This window comes from Pelophylax lessonae (assembly GCF_965119305.1).
Source record: "Pelophylax lessonae genome assembly, chromosome: 4".
NCBI classification, from domain to species: Eukaryota; Metazoa; Chordata; class Amphibia; order Anura; family Ranidae; genus Pelophylax; species Pelophylax lessonae.
This window is the reverse complement of record NC_138771.1, coordinates 72,946,516-72,970,490: the sequence shown is the minus strand read 5'-3', so window position 1 is coordinate 72,970,490 and position 23,975 is coordinate 72,946,516. Positions and strand designations below refer to the sequence as shown.

General features: G+C 44.6%; 1 protein-coding gene across 1 annotated transcript in view; it reads left to right on the top strand.

The window, feature by feature from the left end:
- Positions 1–3,359: 3,359 nt before the first annotated feature.
- LOC309554994 (zinc transporter ZIP1-like) overlaps positions 3,360–23,975 on the top strand; it is a 32,584-nt gene continuing 11,968 nt past the window's right edge. The window contains exon 1 of the mRNA XM_082256798.1: positions 3,360–3,542. Coding sequence (XP_082112924.1) covers positions 3,428–3,542 — 115 coding nt within the window. The 5' untranslated portion in view covers positions 3,360–3,427. The remainder of the gene's footprint in view (positions 3,543–23,975) is intronic.

Genomic DNA, 23,975 nt, shown 5'->3' with positions numbered 1-23,975 from the left:
GTAGATAGTGCTATTAGCAATGTGTTCAAGTTAAACAAAAGTCAAAAACCATATTTCTCCATTTACATGAAGGTCAGATTAATATAACCCAGCCAGCACAGAGTTTCCCCATATATCAGAGTGTGCAGGATTCCCCCTTACAGTGTAAAGCAAGCCTCCGGCAGCGCGCACGCGCCGCCGATAAGGGGGAGTGTCTGGCGACGTAGGTCTACGTCGTCAGACCTACAAGAGCCACTTTGCCGCAGTAGAGCTCTAGTGAGCAGCGGCAAAGTGGTTAATCAGTACAGTTGTCGTTCAACAATACAATACAACACATTACATCGCTTCTGTTTTTTATTCTGTCGCACGAGAATTTTCATAACTTTAGTAAAATCTTTAGTTTTGATATGAGACTAGAATGCAAAAAAAAAAAACGGATGATCATTCGTCCGATAATCTCATTGTGTGTACCAGGCTTTAGATCAGTACAGGGTGGAGGGCGTGGCCATGGATGTTTGTCTCCGCCGCTACTCTGGAGTTATGCTGCCCATAAACTAGCCGAAAAATCATTTGAAAATCAGTCATTTGGTCCGATCGTTCATTTTTCGTCCAGTTAATGAGCACATATAGATAGTATTTAACTTTTCAGAGCCGAAAAATTGAAGGAACAGTTTGGAAAATTCTGCCGAACGAACAATAAATTGAGAGGTTAATGTGTTTCTCAGCCGACCTGTTTGCACTACCGTAGGTATATGTGACAAACTGAACGAAAAACTGATTCATTTATGTCCATTGAACGATTTATCGTTCGAAATTTGGTCATTACATGATGGCACGATCGTCTGCTCTCACGGCCAATTTTTCGTTTTTCTAACATGAGTTTGAACGATTTTTCGGCTAGTTTATGGCCAGCATTAGATCAATACAGCGTGGAGGGCGTGGCCTAGGTGTGTGTCTCTGCCTTTACTCTAGGGTAAGCTCAGTACTGAGGGGTGGAGTCGGGGAGTTGGTCTCTGCCCCCACCCTGAGTTAAAGCGGAGTTCCAGCCATTTACTCACCTGTCCAACTGTCCAGCGATGCGGCCGCCGGAAGCCTCGATCCTCTCCCTCGGCGCCGGCATCACTGCTGTGGGCACCCGGCTGTTACAGTTTGCGGCTTCACAGCCGGGTACCCACTGCGCATGCGCGAGTCGCGCTGCGCGCCGTGATTGGCCGGCAATCTTCTGGGACCTCTGACGTGTCCCAAAAGATTGCAGGGAGGGAGGGGGAGAGGAGAACTTCCGCTCAGGGCGCCGCGGCTCTCCAAGCAGAAGTGGGAGCGGGTACCTGTCAAAACTAGATACCCGCTCCCCCCCCCCAAAAAATGACATGCCAAATGTGGCATGTCGGGGGGTCAGGACTCCCTAAAGCGGAAGTTCCACTTTTGGGTGGAACTCCGCTTTAAGCTGGATACACACTACACAACTTTTGTTGGTAGATTTCCTTTAGATTTACCTTCAACTATGTAGTGGAAGGGCCGGCCTGATTGTATACAAATTAAAAGTGTTTAGGTCTAACCTCATATTATATGGTTTTGGTAAGTCTAAGCCCCCGTTCACACTGGGGCGACCTGTCAGGCAACCTGGTCGCCTGACAGGTCGCCGTAGGTCGCCTTCCATAGGGAAGCTGCGGACCCGTTCTAATAGGAGCGACACAAGTCGCTCCGACTTAGAAAAAGGGTCCGGAGCTTCTTTGGGGCGACCAGGAGCGACCTGCATAGACTTCAATGTTATGAAGTCCGTGGCGGCCGCTCCTAAAGGAAAAAAATATAAAGAAAATTGTATAGTGTTTATCCAGCTTTAGGCTGGCCATACATTATACAATTCTCCTGTACAATTTCCCTTTAGATTTACCAAAATGATATAATATGAACTTAGTCACACCTAAACACTTTCTATTTGTATGCAATCAGGCCGGCCCTTCCACTATATAGTTGAAGGTAAATCTAAAGGAAATTGAACAAGAAATTGTATAGTGTACATAGTTGCCAACATTTGAAAAACATTTCCAGGGACACTTTGCAGCACAGCTATCAATTACTTACCACACCCACTTCCATGAAGCTCCGCCCACTCCACATAATTAATCTCCACCTACTTATCATCAGATTATAGGGTCTACTCAATAAAGAGAGAATTACAGGAAAATGAAAAGGGAATTTTAAATTTAAGGCCAAAGTAGCAGAGTTGGAATAATTCTCCCATTCAGCTGCACTACTTCTGCCTAAAGTTTAAAATTCTCCTCACAATTCCCTGCAATTCTAAGGTGTCAAATGTGCTCAGGTGTGACCATACAAAAAATGGAATATGTAATTATAAATAACGTGCAAGGTGTAAATAAGTACATTGCCGGGACAATGTAAATTACCCGGGACAGGCTCCTATTTGTCTGGACTGTCCCGGCAAAAACAGGACAGTTGGCAAGTATGAGTGTATGGCCAGCTGGAGATCAGTACAGAGCATGGGGTGGGTCTGGATGTTTGTCTCCGCCTCCACCCCCCAGGAGTTAGCTCAATACAGAGCGGATGGGGCGTGGTCCAGATTTTTATCTCCGCCCCCACCCCAGGAGTTAGCTCACTATAGAGCGTAGGGGTGGGGTTCAGATGTTTATCTACGCCAACCACCCCAGGAGTTAGCTCACTATAGAGCGTAGGGGTGGGGTCCAGATGTTTATCTACGCCCCCACCCCAGGAGGAGTTAGCTCACTATAGAGCGTAGGGGTGGGGTCCAGGTGTTTGTCTCCGCCCCCACCCCAGGAGGAGTTAGCTCAGTATAGAGCGTAGGGGTGGGGTCCAGGTGTTTGTCTCCGCCCCCACCCCAGGAGTTAGCTCAGTATAGAGTGTAGGGGCGGGGTACAGATGTTTATCTCCGCCCCCACCCCAGGGGTTAGCTCAGTATAGAGCAGAGGGGCGGGGTCCAGATGTTTTTCTCCACCCCCGAGTTAGCTCAGTATAGAGTGGAGGGGCGGGGCTGCCATGCTTGCCAGGTGTATCTTTCCCTCCACCCCGGCCGGGATTGTTAGAGAGTGGAATGTTTGTTGAGTATGTCCCCGCCCCCAGCCCCGGGATATTATTAGTATAGAGGGGAGGGACACGTTGTGCAAACTTTATCTCCGCCCCCAACCCTAGATTTAATGAGTCCGGAGTGGAGGGGCGTGGTCTGTATGTTTGCCGGGTCATTCCCCACCCCCAGAATGGGCTTGGTATGGGAGGGAGAGGCGTGGCCTGGATGTTTGCAGGGTTTTTCTCCGCCCCCAGGACCGGGATAGGCTGAGTAGAGAGTGGAGGGGCGGGGTATGTACCGGGCAGTCACATGGGGGATGAGTATTGGAGGATCGGTGACACCGGTGTACCGGACTGACATTCTGAGCTCACCTCCCTCCCTCCTATCAGATCTTCCCCGGTGCTCGCTATGGAGTATTTGCTGCAGGTGAAGCTGGGCTGTCTGTTCGGTCTGCTCTTCCTCACCCTGTTCTGCGGGCTGGTACCGTCCAGGATCCGATGTTTCCGGGCCGCCTCTGGGACGGGTGAGTCTCCTCCTGTAACTTCATTCCCCACCAATCATGTGATGGGATGACAGTCAGACATGTGGAATGCCATGCTTCCTCCATGCAGGATCCGCCTGGACTGCCACATAGATGGGTCACATGGGATTCCTCTGCACACATATTCTACTCCCCATACACCGTGCGATCTGATTGTACAATGTCATCTGAGGACAAATCCATTCCATTAATATTGGACAGGACCCCTGCTGGTAGATCTAAAGGAAATTGTACAATCAGATTGTATTATGAGCTTAAAAACACTACAAATTGTTTGGTTTGCACGAGAAAAAAAACAAAAAAAAAACTGGCAGCTCTGGTTGGGAGTCGCTGTACTAACTGTGAGGTTAGTGCAGCGATTTACTAAACCCCCCGGGCTGAGCTGTTGTGTTCCGACAGGGAGACGCCCCGGCAGAAAACTCCGATCAGCGCTGTCTGCCATTGGCTGAGAGTCCTGATCGGGTCGGTCGGATGTTGGAGTTCCAGCATGCACATCCAACATACACATGGGCCCAATGTTGGATGTTTTTTTTTTTTTGAACCAGCAAATGTCTCCCGACATTCTACCTGTGTGCCCGGGGCTTAAGGCCGGCCGTACACGGTTCTAATGCTGAAACCGCTGAGATTCAAACCCTTAATGGACAGGCTGAATGTACCAAGTCGATCGATCAACTTGGGTACAACCAGCCTGCCAACTTGGGTACAACCAGCCTGCCAGAGTCTATTGCTAAAGCTGCTTGTGATAATCACTGTCTTCTCCCGGCTGGGACAGCTCCCCCCCAGACAGTTGCACAGCAGGAGAGATTCCACTGTCTGTGTTGATGGGGGAATTGTGCAAATTTGCACTGTGTGTCGCCTAATGGGCCATACACCATATACAATTGTCTTTAGATTTTTTTTTCCTTTAGACTTAACAAAACCAAATAATATGAGGTCAAATCTAAACACTTTTAATTTGTATGCAATCAGGCCGAGGCAGGCCCTTCCACTACATAGTTGAAGGTAAATCTAAAGAAAAACTAACGACAAAAGTTGTATAGTGTGTATCCAGCTTAAGGGTCCTTTCACACGAGCGGTGCGGCCGGTGGACTCCCCTCTGAGCAGGCGGATGACAGCTCGGTCTCCACTTACTTTGCAGAGACTGAGCTGTCGTAGCTGTGAGTATCAACGTATGCTCCTGCAGTACATAGTTTATGGTAGATCTAAAGAAGATTGTACGGTCACATTGTAGAGCGAATGGTCAGCTTTTTGGATCAGCATACACATTCCAATCTAACCATACAACTTTTTCACAATCAACTTTAGCTTTATGGAGATTGTATAGTGTATACTGAGCTTGAAGCTCCCTGCACAGTACAATCTGATTGTACAATTTTACTTTTTAGATGTACCAAAACTAGGTAAGGACAGGACAGACGTAAACAATCCATTCTATTAGTATCCAATCAGGCAGGCCCTCATATTAAATAACTGATGGTAGATCTAAATGAGATTTGACAATCGTACTGTATTGTGTATGATCAGCTTAATGCACTGAACCATTTTATGTACAATCATATTGTCAGCCATTTCATTGTGATTGGATGATTAAAAAGATCAATCAATGTGGCATACATGGAACGATCATACTGAAATATCTACTTTTCCTACGATCAGATTTTCTCTCTAGACCCATCAGAATTATTTTGATGAGTTGATTGATTACAGTCTGTGTCCTTTTTCAATGATTCAAAGTAGAGCTGCACAATTCTGGATAACATTTATTTGCTTAGAATAAAGATCACGATTCTCGGGGTGACATCATCTGTTACATTATACAAAAAAAATTGGGCTAACTTTACTGTTTTTTTTTTTTTTTTTTTTTTAATTAATTAAAGAGTATTTTTTCCCCCAAAAAAAATAGTGTTTGAAAAACTTCTGTGCAAATACCGTGTGACATAAAAGATTGCAATGATCGCCATTTTCTCCTCTAGGGTCTCTGCTAAAAAAATAATATATATTAAAAAAAAAAAAAAAATATATATATATAATATAATGTTTGGGGGTTCTAAATCATTTTCTAGCAAAAAATACTGATTTTAACTTGTAAGCAACATATGTCAGAAAAAGGCTTATGGCCGGTGTAACGTTAGAATTCCATACCTCGTTAGATTTCCATACCCTCGTCACTTCCTGTCCGAAACAGTTGAGCAGCGTAACGGTGCGCATGCTCAGAGCCCCGAAAACACCATTGAACAGCTGTGAAGTTGAGGAGTGCGCATGCTCGGAGGGAATGAAATAATCGCGGTATTGTGTGTAATGTTGTTCTTGCGGCGGTTACATAAAAACAGTTCGGCTGCAAAATGAGTCATCTCCTCTGCTATCCCTGTCACCTCCCTGATGTCGGCTAGTAAATATAAAAGCGGCGGGTGTATGAATTCGAAATGACGGAGATCTCGGCTCCGTGATGCGCTTTTATATTTATTAGCCGAGAGCAGGGAAGTGAGAGGGGAAGGAGCGGAGATGATTTATGTTGCAGAGGAGCTGTTTTAATGTAATCGTGGCAAGTGTAAGTACCGTGAGAAATCCATACCCTCCGTAGGTGCACCGGAAGTGACGAGGTTATGGTTTTCTCACAGGTATGGTTTTTTTCACAGAACACCGGAATACATGATAAGAAAATTTCCATTCAGCGAGCGATCGGCCGATATTCTACTCGTTAATGCCCAGCCATCAGTGACCGATATCGATATTGTGAACAAAAAATCCAGTTTGAAAAAAACGAATTCTGTCGTCTCGTTTGCGAACGAACGATATTCTATACGTTGGTTTTAAGGTCGTTCATTTAAAATCTGTAGAACATCATCACGCATGCACTGTTTCGATGGTCGGCGGTCAAACGGTCGGGCGATATTCGGCCCGTGTATGTTGGCAACGTTTTTGACCAACGAACACTTTTTCATAAGTCGGTGGTCGAATGATCAGGCAATATTCGGCCAGTGTATTCCAGCCATAAGTCTTTAAGAGGTTAAACTGCCCTCACTTACAGACAGAAGTTCATTCCTTTGATCTAAAAGAAGGAAATGATACATTGTAAAACATTTTGTTTATAGCTATCTCGCAGCCTTACCAATGTTGATAAATATTTACTGGGAGGCTCCCCTCCTTTTTTATTTTATTTATTTATTTATTTATTTATTTGTTTTGACAGCTGTAAACGAGCAGAGAACAGCTCTGTAAGACCCCGTTCACACTGGGGCGACCTGGTCGCCTCACAGGTCGCCTCCCATAGGGAAGCTGCGGACCCGTTCTAATAGGAGCGACACAAGTCACTCCGACTTAGAAAAAGGGTCCGGAGCTTCTTTGGGGCGACCAGGAGGCAACCGCCATAGACTTCAATGTTATGAAGTCCGTGGCGGCCGCTCCGAGATCGCGGCGCGCTGCTCGCACCGCGTCCTCGGAGGTCGCCACCCGAAGTCGGATCGCTTGCATGTGAACGGGGGCTTGGACCCTGGTCGCTTGACAGGTCGCCTGGCATAGAGAAGCTGTGGACCTGTTCTAATAGGAGCGACACAAGTCGCTCCGACTTAGAAAAAGGGTCCGGAGCTTCTTTGGGGCGACCTGGAGCAACCTGCATTGACTTCAATGATATAAAGTCCGTGCCGGCTGTTCCGAGGTCGCGGTGCGAGCTGCGCACCGCGACTTCACAGGTCGCCACCGAAAGTCGGGTCGCTCATATGTGAACCGGCTCTAAGAATCAAGGACATGCTGTTTTAAGATCATGAGGGGGGGGGGTGTGAATCAAGATCCCAATTTTTTTTTTTTTTTTTTTTTTTAAGCGATTAATCGTGCAGCTTTAATTCAAAGATCCAATCATATTTTCTGATTCTGTTTAGAATTGCTTAATCAGATCATTACATGTATGGCCATCAGATCATTACATGTATGGCCATCAGATCATTACATGTATGGCCATCATGACAGGTTCCTGCATCCATGCTAACCGCTCAGATGGACGATTTCCCAACCCCCCCTCCCCCCACCGGGCGAAATTCCCACGGTGCAGATTCGATTAGGAAGCTCAATATTTTCTTTGGATATAGTTAGGCTGCACTCTGCCTTAAAAGAGAAGTATGGCTTTACATTTTTTTTAAGTATTATACTTACCTAGGCGGATGCTGCATCTGTCCCCTGGCGCTGCTACATTGCCGATCGCTTGGCTCTGACAGCTCCCCGAGCAGAGTTGCTGCCTATCAGTCACCGGCTCTCTGCTCTGCTCCCTCCTCGCTCGCTGGGCTGTGGAGGGGTGGGAGCAGCCGGCTCAGGCTCTCAGAGAGGCTGAGTCAGGTGTCGGTCCAGACAGCTGGCGGATCCCGACTTCCATTGTCTGGATGACAAGGTGCCTGGACTGACATCTGGGACGTCAACAGAGAGTGGACTTGAGGCCGCTGTCTGCTGAAAATGGGTCACAGGAGTGCAGAACAAACTTTACTCCTGTGATCCATAGGAGGAGTACAGCCAAACAAGCTGTGGCTGTACATTTTAAAAATTGTTGCTTCTGCAGGCATTTTGTGTTCTCCTTGTAGAAGCAACTCAATGTTCTCCTATGTATCCATGTACATTGGGACCATTACAGGCATACGCTATATTGTCAAAAGTATTGGGACGCCTACCTTGACACGCACGTGAACTTTAATGGCATCCCAGTCTTATGCCCCGTACACACGCGCAGATTATCTGCAGACTTACCTTTTCTATGTAGTGCAAGGGCCTGCCGGATTGCATACAAATTGAAAGTGTTTAGGTTTGACCTCATATTATATGGTTTTGGTAAGTCTGCAGACAAAAGTCTGCAGATAATCTGCACGTGTGTATGGGGCATTAGTCCGTAGGGTTCAATATTGTGTTGGCCCACACTTTGCAGCTATAACAACTTCAACTGGGAAGGCTGTCCACAAGGTTTAGGAGTGTGTCTATGAGAATGTTTGACCATTCTTCCAGAAGCGCATTTGTGATGTCAGGCACTGATGTTGGAGAGAAGGCCTGGCCCATAGTCTCCATTCGAAGATATCAGGTTGAGGTTAGGACAGTCAAATTCCTCCACCCTAAACTCGCTCATTCACGTCTATATGGACCTTGCTTTGTACACTCGTCCAAATAATTTGGTGGAGGAGGGATTATGATGTGGGGTTTTTTTTTTTTTTTTTTTTCAGAGGTTGGGCTCTCGTCCAACATCAGTGCCTGACCTCACAAATGCGCTTATGGAAGAATGGTCAAACATTCCCATAGACACACTCCTAAACCTTGTGGACAGCCTTCCCAGAAGAGTTGAAGCTGTTATAGCTGCAAAGGGTGGGCCAACTCAATATTGAACCCTACAGACTGAAGCCCCGTACACACGCAACGATTATCGGCCGACCGATCGTCCGTCTTTTGTCCAGAGTTGTGTTTTGTTGGTTGGAATGTGCCTAGACTGCACACGAATTTTCTCGCCCAACAAAATTCTACTTCAGAAGTGATGTGTTGGTTTGCTTTCTTTGTGTTTTTTCTTCTCTGAGCATGCCCAGACTTGCTCATTAGATTTTTTCCCTGTCAAAATCTGTACTGACTGCACGAAAATCGGCCGTTGTGTTGACGACCAACAAAAATTTTATAGCCTGCACACCAGATTTTTTTCGGCCGTAAAGTCGGAGTTGGTTGTCGGCATCATACTAACAAGCCGAAAATCGGCAGATCGGTCGTCGGACGAAAATTCCCTGCCAATTTTTGACGCGTGTGTACGGGGCTTGAGACTGAGATGCCATTAAAGTTTGTGTGTGTGTAAAGGCAGGTGTCCCAATACTTTTGAAAAATATAGTGTATTTTGAGTTCAATGTTTAGAGGCAGAAAAAAAAAAAACCCCTTCTGACTTGCGTTTTCTGATTGGAGCTTTCTGGCAGAAAAAACACTAAAGTCTTTTTTTTAACCCCTTGTACATGGAGCAGGATGGATCTCACACCCTACAGTGCGCACTATTCAGCTATTATCATAGCAAAGAGTTTTTTTTTTTTTTTTTTGTTTTTTTCATTCTTTTTTCCGGTTTGTTTATACGGCAGTAAGTGTGAAGTTTTGCTTGTGGGTTTGCATGGTTTTTGTATCGCGTCTAGAATGCATTCGCAGTGCATTCCCCCACAAATGTGTATGCAAAAGCTTTTCATTTAACGGCTTTTTTTTTTTTTAAATAGGTCAAACTGTTTTGAAAATTGACTTTTTAGGTGCCCAAGGACTTCTGTAAACAAACATTTTAGCCCCCGTTCACATTAGGTCGCTCCGACTTAGGGGGCGACCCGTGAAGTCGCGTGCAGCGCGATTACGGCGTGACTTGCACAGACTTCACATGATGGAAGTCAATGCAAGTCGCTCCGAGGTCGCCCCCAAGTAGTACAGGACCCTTTTTCTAAGTCGGAGCAACTTGTGTCGCTCCTATTAGAACGGCTCCTGTACTACACAGTGGGAGCGACGGCGCACAACTTGTCAGGCTGACCAAGTCGTACCAGTGTGAATGGAGTCTTAACCACTTAAGCCCCGGAAGATTTTAACCCCTTCCTGACCAGGGCCTATTTTGCGATTGGGCACTGCGTGACTTTAACGGACAATTGCGCGGTCGTGCGACGCTGTACCCAAACAAATTTGACGGCCTTTTTTTCCCACAAACAGAGCTTTCTTTTGGTGGGATTTGATCACCTGTGTGTTTTTTGTTTTTTTTTTTTTGTTTTGATCATGCGCTATAAACAAAAAAAGAGCGTTAATTTTGCAAAAATACCAATATTTTTCACATTTTTTTTTTTTTATATATGAAATTCCCCAAACAAAAATGTAAAAATCTAAATTTTTTTAACATTTTAGGCCAATTTGTTTTCTGCTACATATTTTTGGTAAAAAAAATCGAAAAAAGTGTATTTTGATTGGTTTGCGCAAAAGTTATTGCGTTTAATAACAAGATTTTTGTCTTTTTTTTTTTTTTTTCTTTTTCGGGATTGCGGGGGACAGATCGGACCCTTGACTGACATTTTTGACACTTTTGGGGTTACCATTGACATTACTACAGTAATCAGTGCTATATATGCACTGTTACTGTAAAATGACACTGGTAGTGAAGGGGTTAACTTGTTTGAGAGGGAGGGGTGGTGTGTGTCCCTAGGGGCGTGATTCTAACTGTGATCGGATGTGGTTTGAGCTGTAAGAACAATGATCAACGGTCCTACATAGTAGAACCGTATGATCACCATTTTTACACAAGGGAGAATGCCTGCCTTTCTCCCGGGGTCACGGACGATCGCTAGTGCCCCGCGGACATCGGGTCCGCCGGGCACACACACGCGGGGGGGGGTCCGTGACCGAGCAGGAGCGCGCATTCGGCGGCGCACGCTCGCTCCCCAGAGCCTCACAGGCTAGCGACGTAGACCTACGTTGCTCTGCCTGTGAGGGGCTGACTGCCGCAGTAAATATACTGTGAGCAGTCGGCAACTGGTTAAACTATTCAGAATTTATTGATATACTGAATAAAAGCATGATCCCTGCTATTTACCTGCTTCCTTACCGTCTGCCTGCAATGTACTGCAAGCGGGGGGGGGGGGGGGGACCCATGCAGGCAAAGCAACGTACCTGTATGTCATCACTGCCTGCCGCCAGCTTTGGGGAGCATGCATGCGCACCCCCAACACCCACTGTGATTGTACACAGCAGAAGTCTATCAGCAAGTTCTGGCTAATGATTCATGGCTTAGACCTGCTGATTGGCTGTGTACATTTACAGCCCAGAGCTCTGTGTTGACAAGGGATCGGGGATAAGAAACAGATATTTAGTAAAAAGCAACACAAGTTACAGATGTTAACCCCTTCCCAGCCAGTGTCATTAGTACAGTGACAGTGTATAGTATTATCACTGCATTAGTGTCACTGGTGGTGTCAGTTGCAGTTAGTGTTATATTGCCCGCTGCACTATCACAGTCCCACTAAAAGTTGCTGATCCCCACCATTTCTAGTATAAAAAAAAGAATCCTGTATATACAGTATCTCACAAAAGTGAGTACACCCCTCACATTTTTGTAAATATTTTATTATATCTTTTCATGTGACATCACTGAAGAAATGACATTTTGCTACAATGTAAAGTAGTGAGTGTACAGTTTGTATAACAGTGTAAAATAACTAACAGTGTAAACAGTCAAAATAACTCAACACACATTAATGTCTAAACTGCTGACAACAAAAGTGAGTACACCTCTAAGTGAAAATGTCTAAATTGGGCCCAAAGTGTCAATATTTTGTATGGCCACCATTATTTTCCAGCACTGCCTTAACCCTCTTGGCCATGAAGTTTACCAGAGCTGCACAGGTTGCCGCTGGAGTCCTCTTCCACTTCTCCATGAGGACATTACGGAGCTGGTGGATACTGGAGACCTTGCGCTCCTCCATCTTCCTTAGTACTCCTCCCCGGTTGCCGCCACACATGCTTGACACCATCTGAACCAAATAAGTTTATCTTGGTCTCATCGGACCACAGGACATGGTTCCAGTAATCCATGTCCTTAGTCTGCTTGTCTTCAGCAAACTGTTTGTAGACTTTCTTGTCCATCATCTTTAGAAGAGGCTTCCTTCTGGGACAACAGCCATGCAGACCAATTTGATGCAGTGTGCGGCGTATGGTTTGAGCACTGACAGCCTGACCCAACACCCCTTCAACCTCTGCAGCAATGCTGGCAGCACTTATATGTCTATTTCCCAAAGACAACCTCTGGATATGATGCTGAGCACGTGCACTCAACTTCTTTGGTTGACCATGGTGAGGTCTGTTCTGAGTGGAACCTGTCCTGTTAAACTGCTGTATGGTCTTGGCCACTGTGCTGCAGCTCAGTTTCAGGGTCTTGGTAATCTTCTTATAGCCCTAGGCCATCTTTATGTAGAGCAACAATTATTTTTTTCAGATCCTCAGAGTTCTTTGCCATCAAGTGCCACGTTGAACTTCCAGTGACCAGTATGAGAGAGTGATAACACCAAATTTAACACACCTGCTCCCCATTCACACCTGAGACCTTGTAACACTGAGTCACATGACACCGTGGCTAATTGGGCCCAATTTGGACATTTCTACTTTGTTGCCAGTGGTTTAGACATTAATGGCGGTATGTTGAGTTATTTTGAGGGGACAACAAATTTACACTGTTATACAAGCTGTACACTCACTACTTTACATTGTAGGAAAGTGTCATTTCTTCAGTGTTGTCACATGAAAAGGTATAAAATATTTACAAAATTGTGAGGGGTGTACTCACTTTTGTGAGATACTGTATATCCCATAGTCTGTAGGCACTATAACCTTCATGCAAACCAATCAATATACACTTATTTTTTTTCCCCCTTACCAAGGGCATGTACCAGAATACATTTGAGCCAACATTTTTGAAGAAATTGTGATTTTTTTTTTTTTTTTTTTTCATTGGATGTTTTATAGCCGAAAGTAACACAATATTTTATTTTTCTTCAAAATTTTTGCTTTTTTAGTTTCTATTGCAAAAAAAAAAAAAAAAAAAAAACAGTGGCAATCAAATACCACCAAAAGAAAGCTCTAATTGTGTGAAAAAAAAATGTATATAAATTTGGATATAGCGTTGTATGACTGCACAATTACCAGTAAAATCTTCTAGAGCTGAAGTGGTTAAAAAAGGTGTTACCCCCCCCTCGATATACATAGGGCAGCCAATTCAAGGCTGAATGCTGCCCTATGTGTGACAAATGTGTCATAGAAGCTCCTACACCTTTTTGGGTGTAAAGCTTTACACTTTTCTTACCACAGGTTTTCCAATGTTTGCCAGGGGGCAGAAATGTGCGTCTACTGGTCATGTTTGGGGTGTCATTAGGAATTAATATAATACAGCCTTACAGGGTGCATAGCTCCCCCTAATATAGTGACCCCTTTTACACACCCTTCTAAAGGGGCCTTTAAAATATATAAGATCATACTTCTTGTATTAATTCTGAATATTTTAAAATTATGTTTGTATAAGTCCTAGGACACCGAAAAAAAAAAAAAAGTACATTTTTCAAAAAGTTTGATCTACAAAATCTTGTGATTGGGATGTGAGGTTTGTGCATAGAACCCACCAAAAATGAACATTCCAGGGCTGACCATTTGCAGGTATTTGCTCTGTGAGTGATTTACAAGATGCCGCGATTATCTGCAGGAACTCTCAGCCTTCTATTGTTCTCAGTGGGGGTTCTGTCTTCACCTAATCAAAGGGAACCCTTGTTGGGTTTGCAGCGTGTAATCCTTAATGGCCCCATTCACAAGTGTGAAAAGCTTTAAAGTGGAGGTAAGCACAATCTTTACATTTTTCAGATACTTGGTAAAATGTGCGTTTTTTGCTCGAAAATTACTTGGAACCCCCAAACATGAAATATTTTGTGAGGCCCTGGAGGCTCCATTCACACCTGAGTGCATCATTTTTAGGCGTTTGGTTGTTTGGTCATTTTTTTTTTTTTGTTTTTTTTTTTTTTCAGGCGTTTTTTGCAGGTGTTTGGAAGCAGCCATTGGCATCTAACAAAAACGCTTGTAATCTGCAAAAAAAAGCTCGTACATTTTTGAGCTTCAGGCAGCAAAACACTCATATGTGAACAGGGGCCCTTGAAATGAATGGGATTTTGCTTGTTGGGTGTTTTTGAGACTTCAGAGAAAAACGTTTTATGAGCTGAAAAACGCTCAGGTGTGAACAGGGCCGGAGAATAAAATGGTGGCTGTTTTGGAATTTTTATTTATTTATTTGGAATATTTATTTATTTTTTGTTGCACAATATTTGCACAGCTGTTTATCAAAGCAGATTTTCAGGCAAAAAAAACACTACAATGAATTTTAGTGCATACAAATATAATAATCATTTTTTTGGTAAAGATGAGGTGGTAAATGGATACCAAAGATTAGGGGTGGGTTCATACATGTCCGGCTGCTGGTTGCAGTCCAGTGCGGTTTTGTTCACTGATTCAGGTGTGAATTTTTACTTGAATTTGCAACTAAAACTGACCCAAAATCGCACAGGACCCTTTTTAGAAACGGACCATGGCCACAATGACATGTCTAAACCGGCTCCCCCCAAATCACATCAGAGATCCTTAGTCACCAGAGACCCCCCCCCCTTTACATCAGACTACCCCCTGTACTTCAGAGGCCTACCATCAAATCAGAGTGTCTCTCCCCCCAATCCCACCAGAGTCCCCATCACATCAAAGCCTCCCCCATCCCATCAGAGTCCCAGTTTCCCTGCGTACCATTAGAGTCCCCATTACATCAGAGTTTGTCCTCCAGCTGCCCCCACCCATTGCATCAGAGTCCATCATTGTACATAGCCCACTGATATCTCATGCCATGTTGCCCACTGATTGGAACCGCTAAAGGCACTGCTTGAGTTATTTTGGGAAAAATGGGTTATCTAAATTAATGTATTTAAAGCGGAGTTCCACCCTGGGAATACTTTTTTAATAAAAATGCCCCCGGGACAGTCAGGGCTAGTACATTCCACACTGGCTAGCCTCTGATCTGTCCCGGGTTGCACTTACCTTTTAGAAGAAATACTTACCTTGAAAAAGTATTCTCCAGCGCTGCCATCTCAGGTGTGGGCAGCTTGAAGCCAGCGCGATCCTCTTCTGTGTCCTCTTCCGTCTTCTGGTCCCACGATGCACTGCACCGGCCCCGCCGTCACTTCCGGTGCCGCAGCGTCATCCCTGCACAGCTTCTGGGCATGCCCAGAAGCTGTTTAGCAAGGTATGACGGCGCCTGCACCGGAACTGACGTCGGGGCCGGTGCAGGCGCATTGATTCTTGGGAGCGATGACGTTCAGCTCCCAGGAATCATTGCAAGCCAGGAAGTGACGAATCGCCGTGGCCGCCGAGGGGAGGAAGAGGAAGTTAGGTAAGTATATTTTCTTCTAAACGAGGTAAGTAAAAAAAAAAAAAAATTGCGATTATCCATTTGTTTTTCAGGTGACCTGGGGCATGAAGATGGAGGTAAGTTTAATTTTAGGGTGGAGCTCCGCTTTAAAGTGATTGTAAACGATTATCTTGTAAAACAACCCATTCAGTTCAAAATAGAAATAAAAGGCAAAATATTTTTGTATAGATATAAAAAAACACTTTAAGCACCTTCCCCCTTTTTTTTATTTTTTTTTTTTTTAATTTTTATTGATTTTAGAGAAAAGTAAATGCTCATGTGCAAAGGTATCAGAAGAAGAGCATAATTTCCCTTTTTAAGTGATCACATTCCCTCCTGTTCTCAGGTGTTTGAGATTTGGGGAGGAGAAACAGCATTACACTAATCTTCCCTGGTAAATAGCTGTGCTTGGAGGGGGGAGCATGTCAAGACAAGTCTGATAATTGGAGGAGAGCTGGCTGAGCTCCCAGCATAGCTAGAGAACTGACCACAGTGTACTCTCCTGCTTGGTGTGGTCAGTGTTAACCACTTGCTGACCGCTTACGCCATATTTACTGCGGCAGCCTGGCTCCTAGAGGCAAAACGACATAGGTCTACGTCGCTCGCCTGGAGGCAGCTAGGGGGCGAGCACACGACGGCGCGTTCCTGCCCCCCGATCGTCAGCGGGGAAGCCGATGCGGCTGTCAGGCCGCATCTGATTGCCGTCTGATACCTGCGATCACTCCCCGCTGAGAGAGAACGATCGGATGTTGTAAACACAGCCGACCGCCCTTCTCCCTGGGAATGATCATAGAGATCATGTGATCCTTCTATATAGGATCACATGTCTCTATGATCATTTCACAAGCCCCCCCCCCCCCCTTCCCCCACAGTTAGAATCACTCCCCTAGGCTCACACTTAACCCCTTGATCACCCACAGGGTTAACCCTGCCAGTGTCATTATTACAGTAGCAGTGCATATTTTTAGCACTGATTACTGTAGTAATGTCACTGGTCCCCCCAAAAGTGTCAAAAATGTCAGTTAGGGGTCCGATCTGTCTGCCGCAATGTTGCAGTCCCGCAAAAAATTGCAGATCGCTGCCATTACTTGTAAAAACAAAAAAAAAAACCTTAATGGCATAAATCTTCCCCGTAGTTAGTAGGCGCGATATGTTTTGTGCAAACCAATCAAAATACAATTATAGTGAATTTTTTTTTTTTTTTTTTTTTTTTTACCAAAAATATGTAGCAGAAAACAAATTGGTCTAAAATTAGATTTTTACATTTTTTTGAGAATGTCATATAGCAAAATTGTTTTTTTCCTCAAATTGTCGCTGTTTTTTGTTAATAGCGCAAAAAAGAAAAATCACACAGGTGATCAAATATCACCAAAAGAAAGCTCTATTTGTGGGAAAAAAGTGACATGAATTTGGTTTAGGTACAGTGTTGCATGACCGCGCAGTTGTCATTCAAAATGCAACAGCGCTAAAAGTTAAAAATTGGCCTGGGCGGGAAGGGGGAAAAGTGCCCGGTATTGAAGTGGTTAAGGCTCCATTCACACCTAGACAACTTGAATCACGGGCCAAATCGCCACGATTCTGCCCATGATTTCAAAACGCAGGACGCATTTGCGATGCCATTATGTCTTAACGGCACCCCAGTGGCGGTGCAATTTTGCTGTGATTGTCACTCCTGTGCCTTTTTGAACGACAAGCCTCCTGTCTTGTGATTCGCAGAAGAATCGCACCACGATTGGGGTGCCGTTAAGTAATTTATTGCCATTAGGCAGTGATTGTAGGAAATAAATTGGCACCGGGTGTGGTCTGCCCAAAGTCTTCTGACTAAATCGCATCCTGGTTGATTTCTCATGAATGGCAATTGTCTTCAGTTGTTTACAAATCCTGTTACCGCCATTGTAGTTAATCATTTACTATGACAACATTTTTTTTAATTTGGAATTTGTACTGTTTATATTGACGACAATCTAGTTTCATAAAACCAATAACTGATTCAGTTGATTTTCACTGCACCGCATCCCACAAATATATAGACAAGGGGAAAAAAGGGGATTTTCTTGGTGCTGAAACCTTCAGAATAACCTTACAAACACATGTATTTATCAACGATTTTTATTGCAAAATTCCATCTAAAAAATATATTGGGGCGCCAAGCCCCCCAAAAAAAAAAAAAAAACATAATGATTGAGCAAACCATAGATAGCTTAATAACCCCCCCAGAGAAGCTCCCCCTCTAATTATAAATGTGCTTTATTCCTATGTTATACATGTACAGCATCAAATTATATTGGATAACCAGAAGGGGGCGAAACATTTCCAAACTAGTTTTTTATTGCAGCATCGGGGACCGCGGTTCAAGTCCCAGTCGGGATACTATCTGCATGGAGTTTGCATGCTCTTCCTGTGCTTGGACTCTCACACTCTAAAGTCACTCTGGTCGATTTAATTGGATCCTGTCTAAATTGGCCCTAGTGTGATATTCTACGGAGCATGCCCAAGATGGCCGCCTTACCATCTGTCCGGACAGCAGACAATATCCCTAGGAGGAAAAGCGTTGTAGAAATATTACATTAAGGTTACGTTCACATCTTGGCGTTGCTATTTTCAGGCGTTTTTGTGCAGGCGTTTTTATGTTGACTAGTAACCAATGGAAAAAAATAAAAACGCCTGTAATCTGCCCAAAAAGAAGCTCATGTACTTTTTTGAGCGTTGGGCGTTTTGCTTAAAACGTCAAAACGCTCAGATGTGAACAGGGGCCATTGAAATGAATAGGATTTGTCTTGTTGGGCGTTTTTTGAGCTGATCCTAGAGCAGAAAAACGCCCCAAAAACGCCTACATGTGAACTTAGCCTAATACATAATGTGGACGTAAACATAGAAAATTTTAACATTGGAGCAATCTGTGAGAATGGCAAATGCAATAGCAGGTGGCCTAAGGCTCCATTCACACCTAGGAAAATCCAAATCGTGGCAAAAATCGTTGCGATGCCATTGGGGGTCCCCAAGGAATTTCCCTGATTTGCAGGAATTTTCTCACTTCCTGTTTGGCTCTGGGACAGGAAGTGAAGAGAAATCTCCTTAATGGGACACTGATAGTGTAAAAACATCTGACGGGTTATAATCCTCCCTTGCGCTATCCAAAATGAAGGAAAAAAAACATATTTGCCTTTTAGTTCTACTTTATAGCTGAAGTTTCAGAATGGATGTTTTTATATAGTTACACTGGAACAGCTTGAATCAGTGTAAGTATGTATGCGCCATATGTGTGGGATCCCCATGGAAGCAGAATCACTATAGTAGTCCTTACTGCTGGCTTCTCAGTCCTGCTGCTTGGTGAACACAGGAGGTTGCTCACTCAGTACAGGCATTTTGTATTTTCTTAATAAATGCAAAACATTCTGAAAATGGATGAGGTGGAGATCATTACGTCCCCACCGCTCCACCTCATCCAATCAGAGAATGCTTGGTGCACACATGATCTGGTGCAGCTGTGCATAGTAACCAATCAGCTCCCAGGTTTTATTGTCAAAGCTTAAAGTTTTGCTAAACCTAGGACCCTGCATTCACTATATCTGGTCTCCCCATGAGCCTGCATTCACTATATCTGATCTCCCCAGGAGCCTGCATTCACTATATCTGGTCTCCCCAGGAGCCTGCATTCACTATATCTGATCTCCCCAGGACTCTGCATTCACTATATCTGATCTCCCACAGTACACAGAACATGGAAATGCAATTATTTTAGTAAATATAAACTGCTAAATACCTTTTCTCATCAGCAGTATATAGCAGTCTTGTGACTTCCATCAGTGTCTGGTTAAAGCTTGCGGGACCAGTTATTGATTCTACTTTGACTGTCCTATGAGGCTGCAGGACCCCTGACCCTCTGTATGGACAGTGCTGATTGACCCTGTGCTGATCACATGCACCCTCCCAAGAAAAAGAAGAAAACTCTCTAGCAATACACACCAAACTGAGCATGTGACTCCAAAAGTCCTGTTCTATCAGGAGATTGATTGGGGACAGTGGAAGAAGGGGTGGATCAGAGAAGAGAAGATCAAACAGCCTTTTTACACAATGCGGAGGATTACCCCTTAGGTTTCACAGTGAGTATAACAACCATACTGCATATATAGACTGATTTTATTGTTGCGAGTTTAGTAACCCTGAACAAGCTGAAGTTAGATGCTGATTGGTTACTATGCAGAGCTGCACCAGATTTTGTGCACATCAGTTTTGGTAAATCTCCCCCAAAGTGTTCCCTGAATGGCTCCTGTGCGACCTCCTATGTTCAGTAAGCAGCAGGGCGGCTGTTGGGCATTGTGACAAACTCACTCAGGACAGGGCTTTTGGGGGGAGGGAGGACCCTTGGATTGTTACTTTGGATTAAAGTTCACATCTCCCCAAGACACACTGGGACTCTAGGCCTGGAATCCATGTTAAAGGTCTAGCTGCCTGTTGCCAATAGGGGACTGCTCTGCACAGTCAGACTCATGGCAGATGATAATGTCTTTAGCTCAACCACCTGTCTTCCACACATTGATTGTGCTGATTAACTCGCCTATTGGGCTCTTTCACATGGGCGTTCCAATCAGATCCGCCTGTCCGTTTTTTAGGTGGATCTGATCGGATGCCCCATTCAGCCCTATGGAGCAGCGGATGTCAGCGGTGACATGTCCGCTGACACCCGCTGCCCTCCGCATCCGATCCTGTCCGTGAAATCCGGACGGATGGAAACCCTATTTTCCATCTGTCCTGGGGATCGGATGAGAGCGGACAGGCGGTCCGCTCTCATCCGATTCCCTATAGAGAGCAGCGGGTCTCTGACACCTCCCTCTCCGCACACAATGCGGAGACGGAGCTGTCATCCGCCGGCTCAGCGGGGATCAGCGGATCGATCCCCGCTGAGCAGAGCACGGTCCACAACAGAATGCGGACCGTGTGAAAGGGGCCATTGTCTACTGTGGGGATGTGTTTACACTTATGTGTATTGTACTTCATGAGCTCAGTGATGGCAAGTCTGCTAGTTAATTAGCTCAATTTAATTAAATCCCTGCCATCTATTAGTTGCTAGTTGGAAAGTAGAATACTATTTGTGTTGGTTGTTCCTTAGATATGTTAGTTATATTTCTGTACACAATTTCATCTGCATATGATAATGTAATCAGGCAGCTGACCTGGTGGGGTATATATTCAGTGTGAGTTTGTTCAATAAATGTTCCAGATCTTACACAAGCTATATCAGTTTTGTATGGGGGTGGATAAATTATCTGATATCTATGTTCAAGACTGAAGGAATCGGCATTCTGACGGAAGCATATTGTGGGGTCGCGGTTCCGTTACAGACATGGTTTTCAGAAGATCGCGGCAATCACTGTAATAGCGGAGCCTACTGCAGTGATTTCCAGCTTCCACTGGGGGGGCCAATGGGTACGGTATATACACTCGTCTTAGCTGCACCAATGAAGCTTTACAAAAAAATATCCATGCCTAGGATTTATCTTAAAAATATAAAAAGATAAATGTAGGTAAAGGCACAGAAAAATCAACCAAAAATGCTTACTTGCGGCTTTTTTTCTGTAAACCATTTTATTATTCACTTGCATGTGCATGTTTTTGGCAAATGTTACTTCTTCAGGAGAATACCAATCCCTGAGCACAACCCTTCCCTCCTTGCATGTCGTATCCCTTTCCTGTTCTGGGAGTGTCCTATTGCTCTGTGCTGGCCCAGCTCCTCCACCTCTCCCCTCACCTCCCTACATAACCTTGTTTATGGCATTTGAAGGAGGAACAAAGGGGGGAATACTCTGGAGCAGTAGTTGTCAATTAATGATCTATAGGGGGCCTCAGATGCGGCCCTCGACACTACCAAAGGGCCGCACATTATGTTCAATATATGAAATGCTTGAGAGAACTGTCTGAAACAACAGACCTAATAGAGGAGATGAAGGTCAGAGAGTGTGGACAGGGTATATTGTTGGCTGGGATATGCTACAGAAGACAATACTAAATTGGGAGCATGTTGCATGAGGCCAGTAGAGACCATGTGCCAGGTTGAGCAACAGAGCTCTAGAGCAGTGGTCCTCAACTCCGGTCCTCAGGGCCCACTAACAGGCCAGGTTTGCAAGATAACTAAATTACATCACAGGTGATATAATTTGCTTCTCAGTGAATGCAGTTTTCTAGTCTGCATCTCCCCAAGGTAATACTTAAAATCTGGCCTGTTAGTGGGCCCCGAGGACCGGAGTTGAGGACCACTGGTCTAGAGTATCTCTTGAGTGGCAGCTTGAAATCTGCTGGGGCTGCTGACCTCGAGCAAGATGGCGGTGTCCAACAGCAGTGTCAGGACTTGAATGCCTACACAGGGTAGGTCTTTACTGGTAAAAACCATATAAAAATGTTAAATGCACATACAGTATCTTGGAAAAGTATTCATACCTCTCAAAATTTTCCACTTTCTGTCATGTTGCAACCAAAAACGTAAATGCATTTTATTGGGATTTTATATGATAGACCAGGGGAGTCAAACTCAATTTTATTGCGGGTCGCATCAGCATTATGGTTGTCCCCCAAAGGGCCGGTTATATCTGCAAGATTAGATGTCCAGAGCACCCCACGCCCCCTTAAACCCTTACATGAGATGTCAAGAGCCCCCCACCATCATAAGTCAAGAGTCACCCACCTTTCCTTACATAACAATGCACCCCCTTACCTTGTGCTACTGCCAGGAAGAAGAAAGTGCAAGGTCTGGAGGAGGACCAGAGGAGGGCTGAAGTCAGCTTACAGAGTCTGCTGAGACCAGGGGAGGCAGAGACAAGGTGGTGTAGCTGCACAGAGAGGTGCAGGATCTGTAGGAGGAGTTCTGCCCTCCTCTCTGCTGCAGACTCCTGAGGGGGCGGGGGAGGCAAAGACGAGCCTTTCTGCAGCAGCACAGAGAAGCAGAGGATCTGGCAAAGGAGTTCTACCCTCTCTGCTGCCGACTACTGAGACAAGGTGGGGGCAGAGACAAGGGGGGTACCTGCAGTTGCAGGAGAGGTGCGAGGGCCACATGAAATGGCCTGGGGGGCCGCATTCGGCCTGCGGGCCTTGTGTTCGACACCTGTGCAGATAGACCAACACAAAGTGGCACATAATTGTAAAGTGGAAGGAAATGATAAATGGTTTTCAATATTTCTTACAATATGTGAAAAGTGTGGCGTGTGTTTTTATATTTAACCCCCTTTACGCTGATACCCCTAACTAAAATCTAGTGGAACAAATTGCCTTCAGAAGTCGCCTAATTAGTAAATAGAGTCTACCTGTGTGTAATTTAATCTCTATAGAAAATACAGCTTTTCTGTGGAGCCCTCAAGGAGAACCTTAGTTCACTAACAGCATCATGAAGGCCAAGGAACACACCAGACAGGTCAGGGATAAAGTTGTGGAGAAGTTTAAAGGCAGGGTTAGGTTAAAAAAAAAAAAAAAAATATATATATATATATAATATGTGTGTGTGTGTGTGTATATATATATGTATGTATGTGTATATATATATATATATGTGTGTGTGTATGTGTATGTGTATATATATATATATATATGTGTGTATATGTATATGTGTATGTATATGTATATATAATCCTAAGCTTTGAACATCTCATGGTTCAATCCATTATCCAAAAATGGAAAAAGTATGGCACAACTGCTGCAAACCTACCAAGACATGGCCGTCCACCTAAACTGACAGGCTGGGCAAGGAGAGCATTTATCAGAGAAGCAGCCAAGAGCCCCAATGGTAGCTCTGAAGGAGCTGCAGAGATCCACAGCTCAGGTGGGAGAATCTGTTCACAGGACAATTATTAGTCGTGCACTCCACAAATCTGGGCTTTATGGAAGAGTGGTAAGAAGAAAACCATTGTTGAAAGAAAGCCATAAGAAGTCCCATTTGCAGTTTGTGAGAAGCCATGTGGGGGACACAGCAAACATGGAAGAAGGTGATCTGGTCAGATGAGATCAAAATTTAACTTTTTGGCTTAAAAGCAAAACGCTATGTGTGGCGGAAAACTAACACTGCATCTTACCCTAAACACACCATGCCCACTGTGAAACATGGTGGTGGCAACATCATGTTGTGGGGACGATTTTCTTCAGCAGGGACAGGGAGGCTTGTCCGAGTTGATGGGTAGATGGATGGAGCCAAATACAGGGCAATCTTGGGGAAAAAAAAACCTGTTAGAGTCTGCAAAGACTTGAGGCTGGGGCGGAGGTTCATCTTCCAGCAGGACAACGACCCTAAACATACAGCCAGAGCTACAATGGATGGTTTAGATCAAAGTATATTCATGTGTTAGACTGGCCCAGTCAAAGTCCAGACCTAAATCCAACTGAGAATCTGTGGCAAGACTTGAAAATTGCTGTTCAGACGCTTTCCATCCAGTCTGACAGAGCTTGAGCTATTTTTCAAAGAAGAATGGGGAAAAATGTCAAAGCTAGTAGAGACA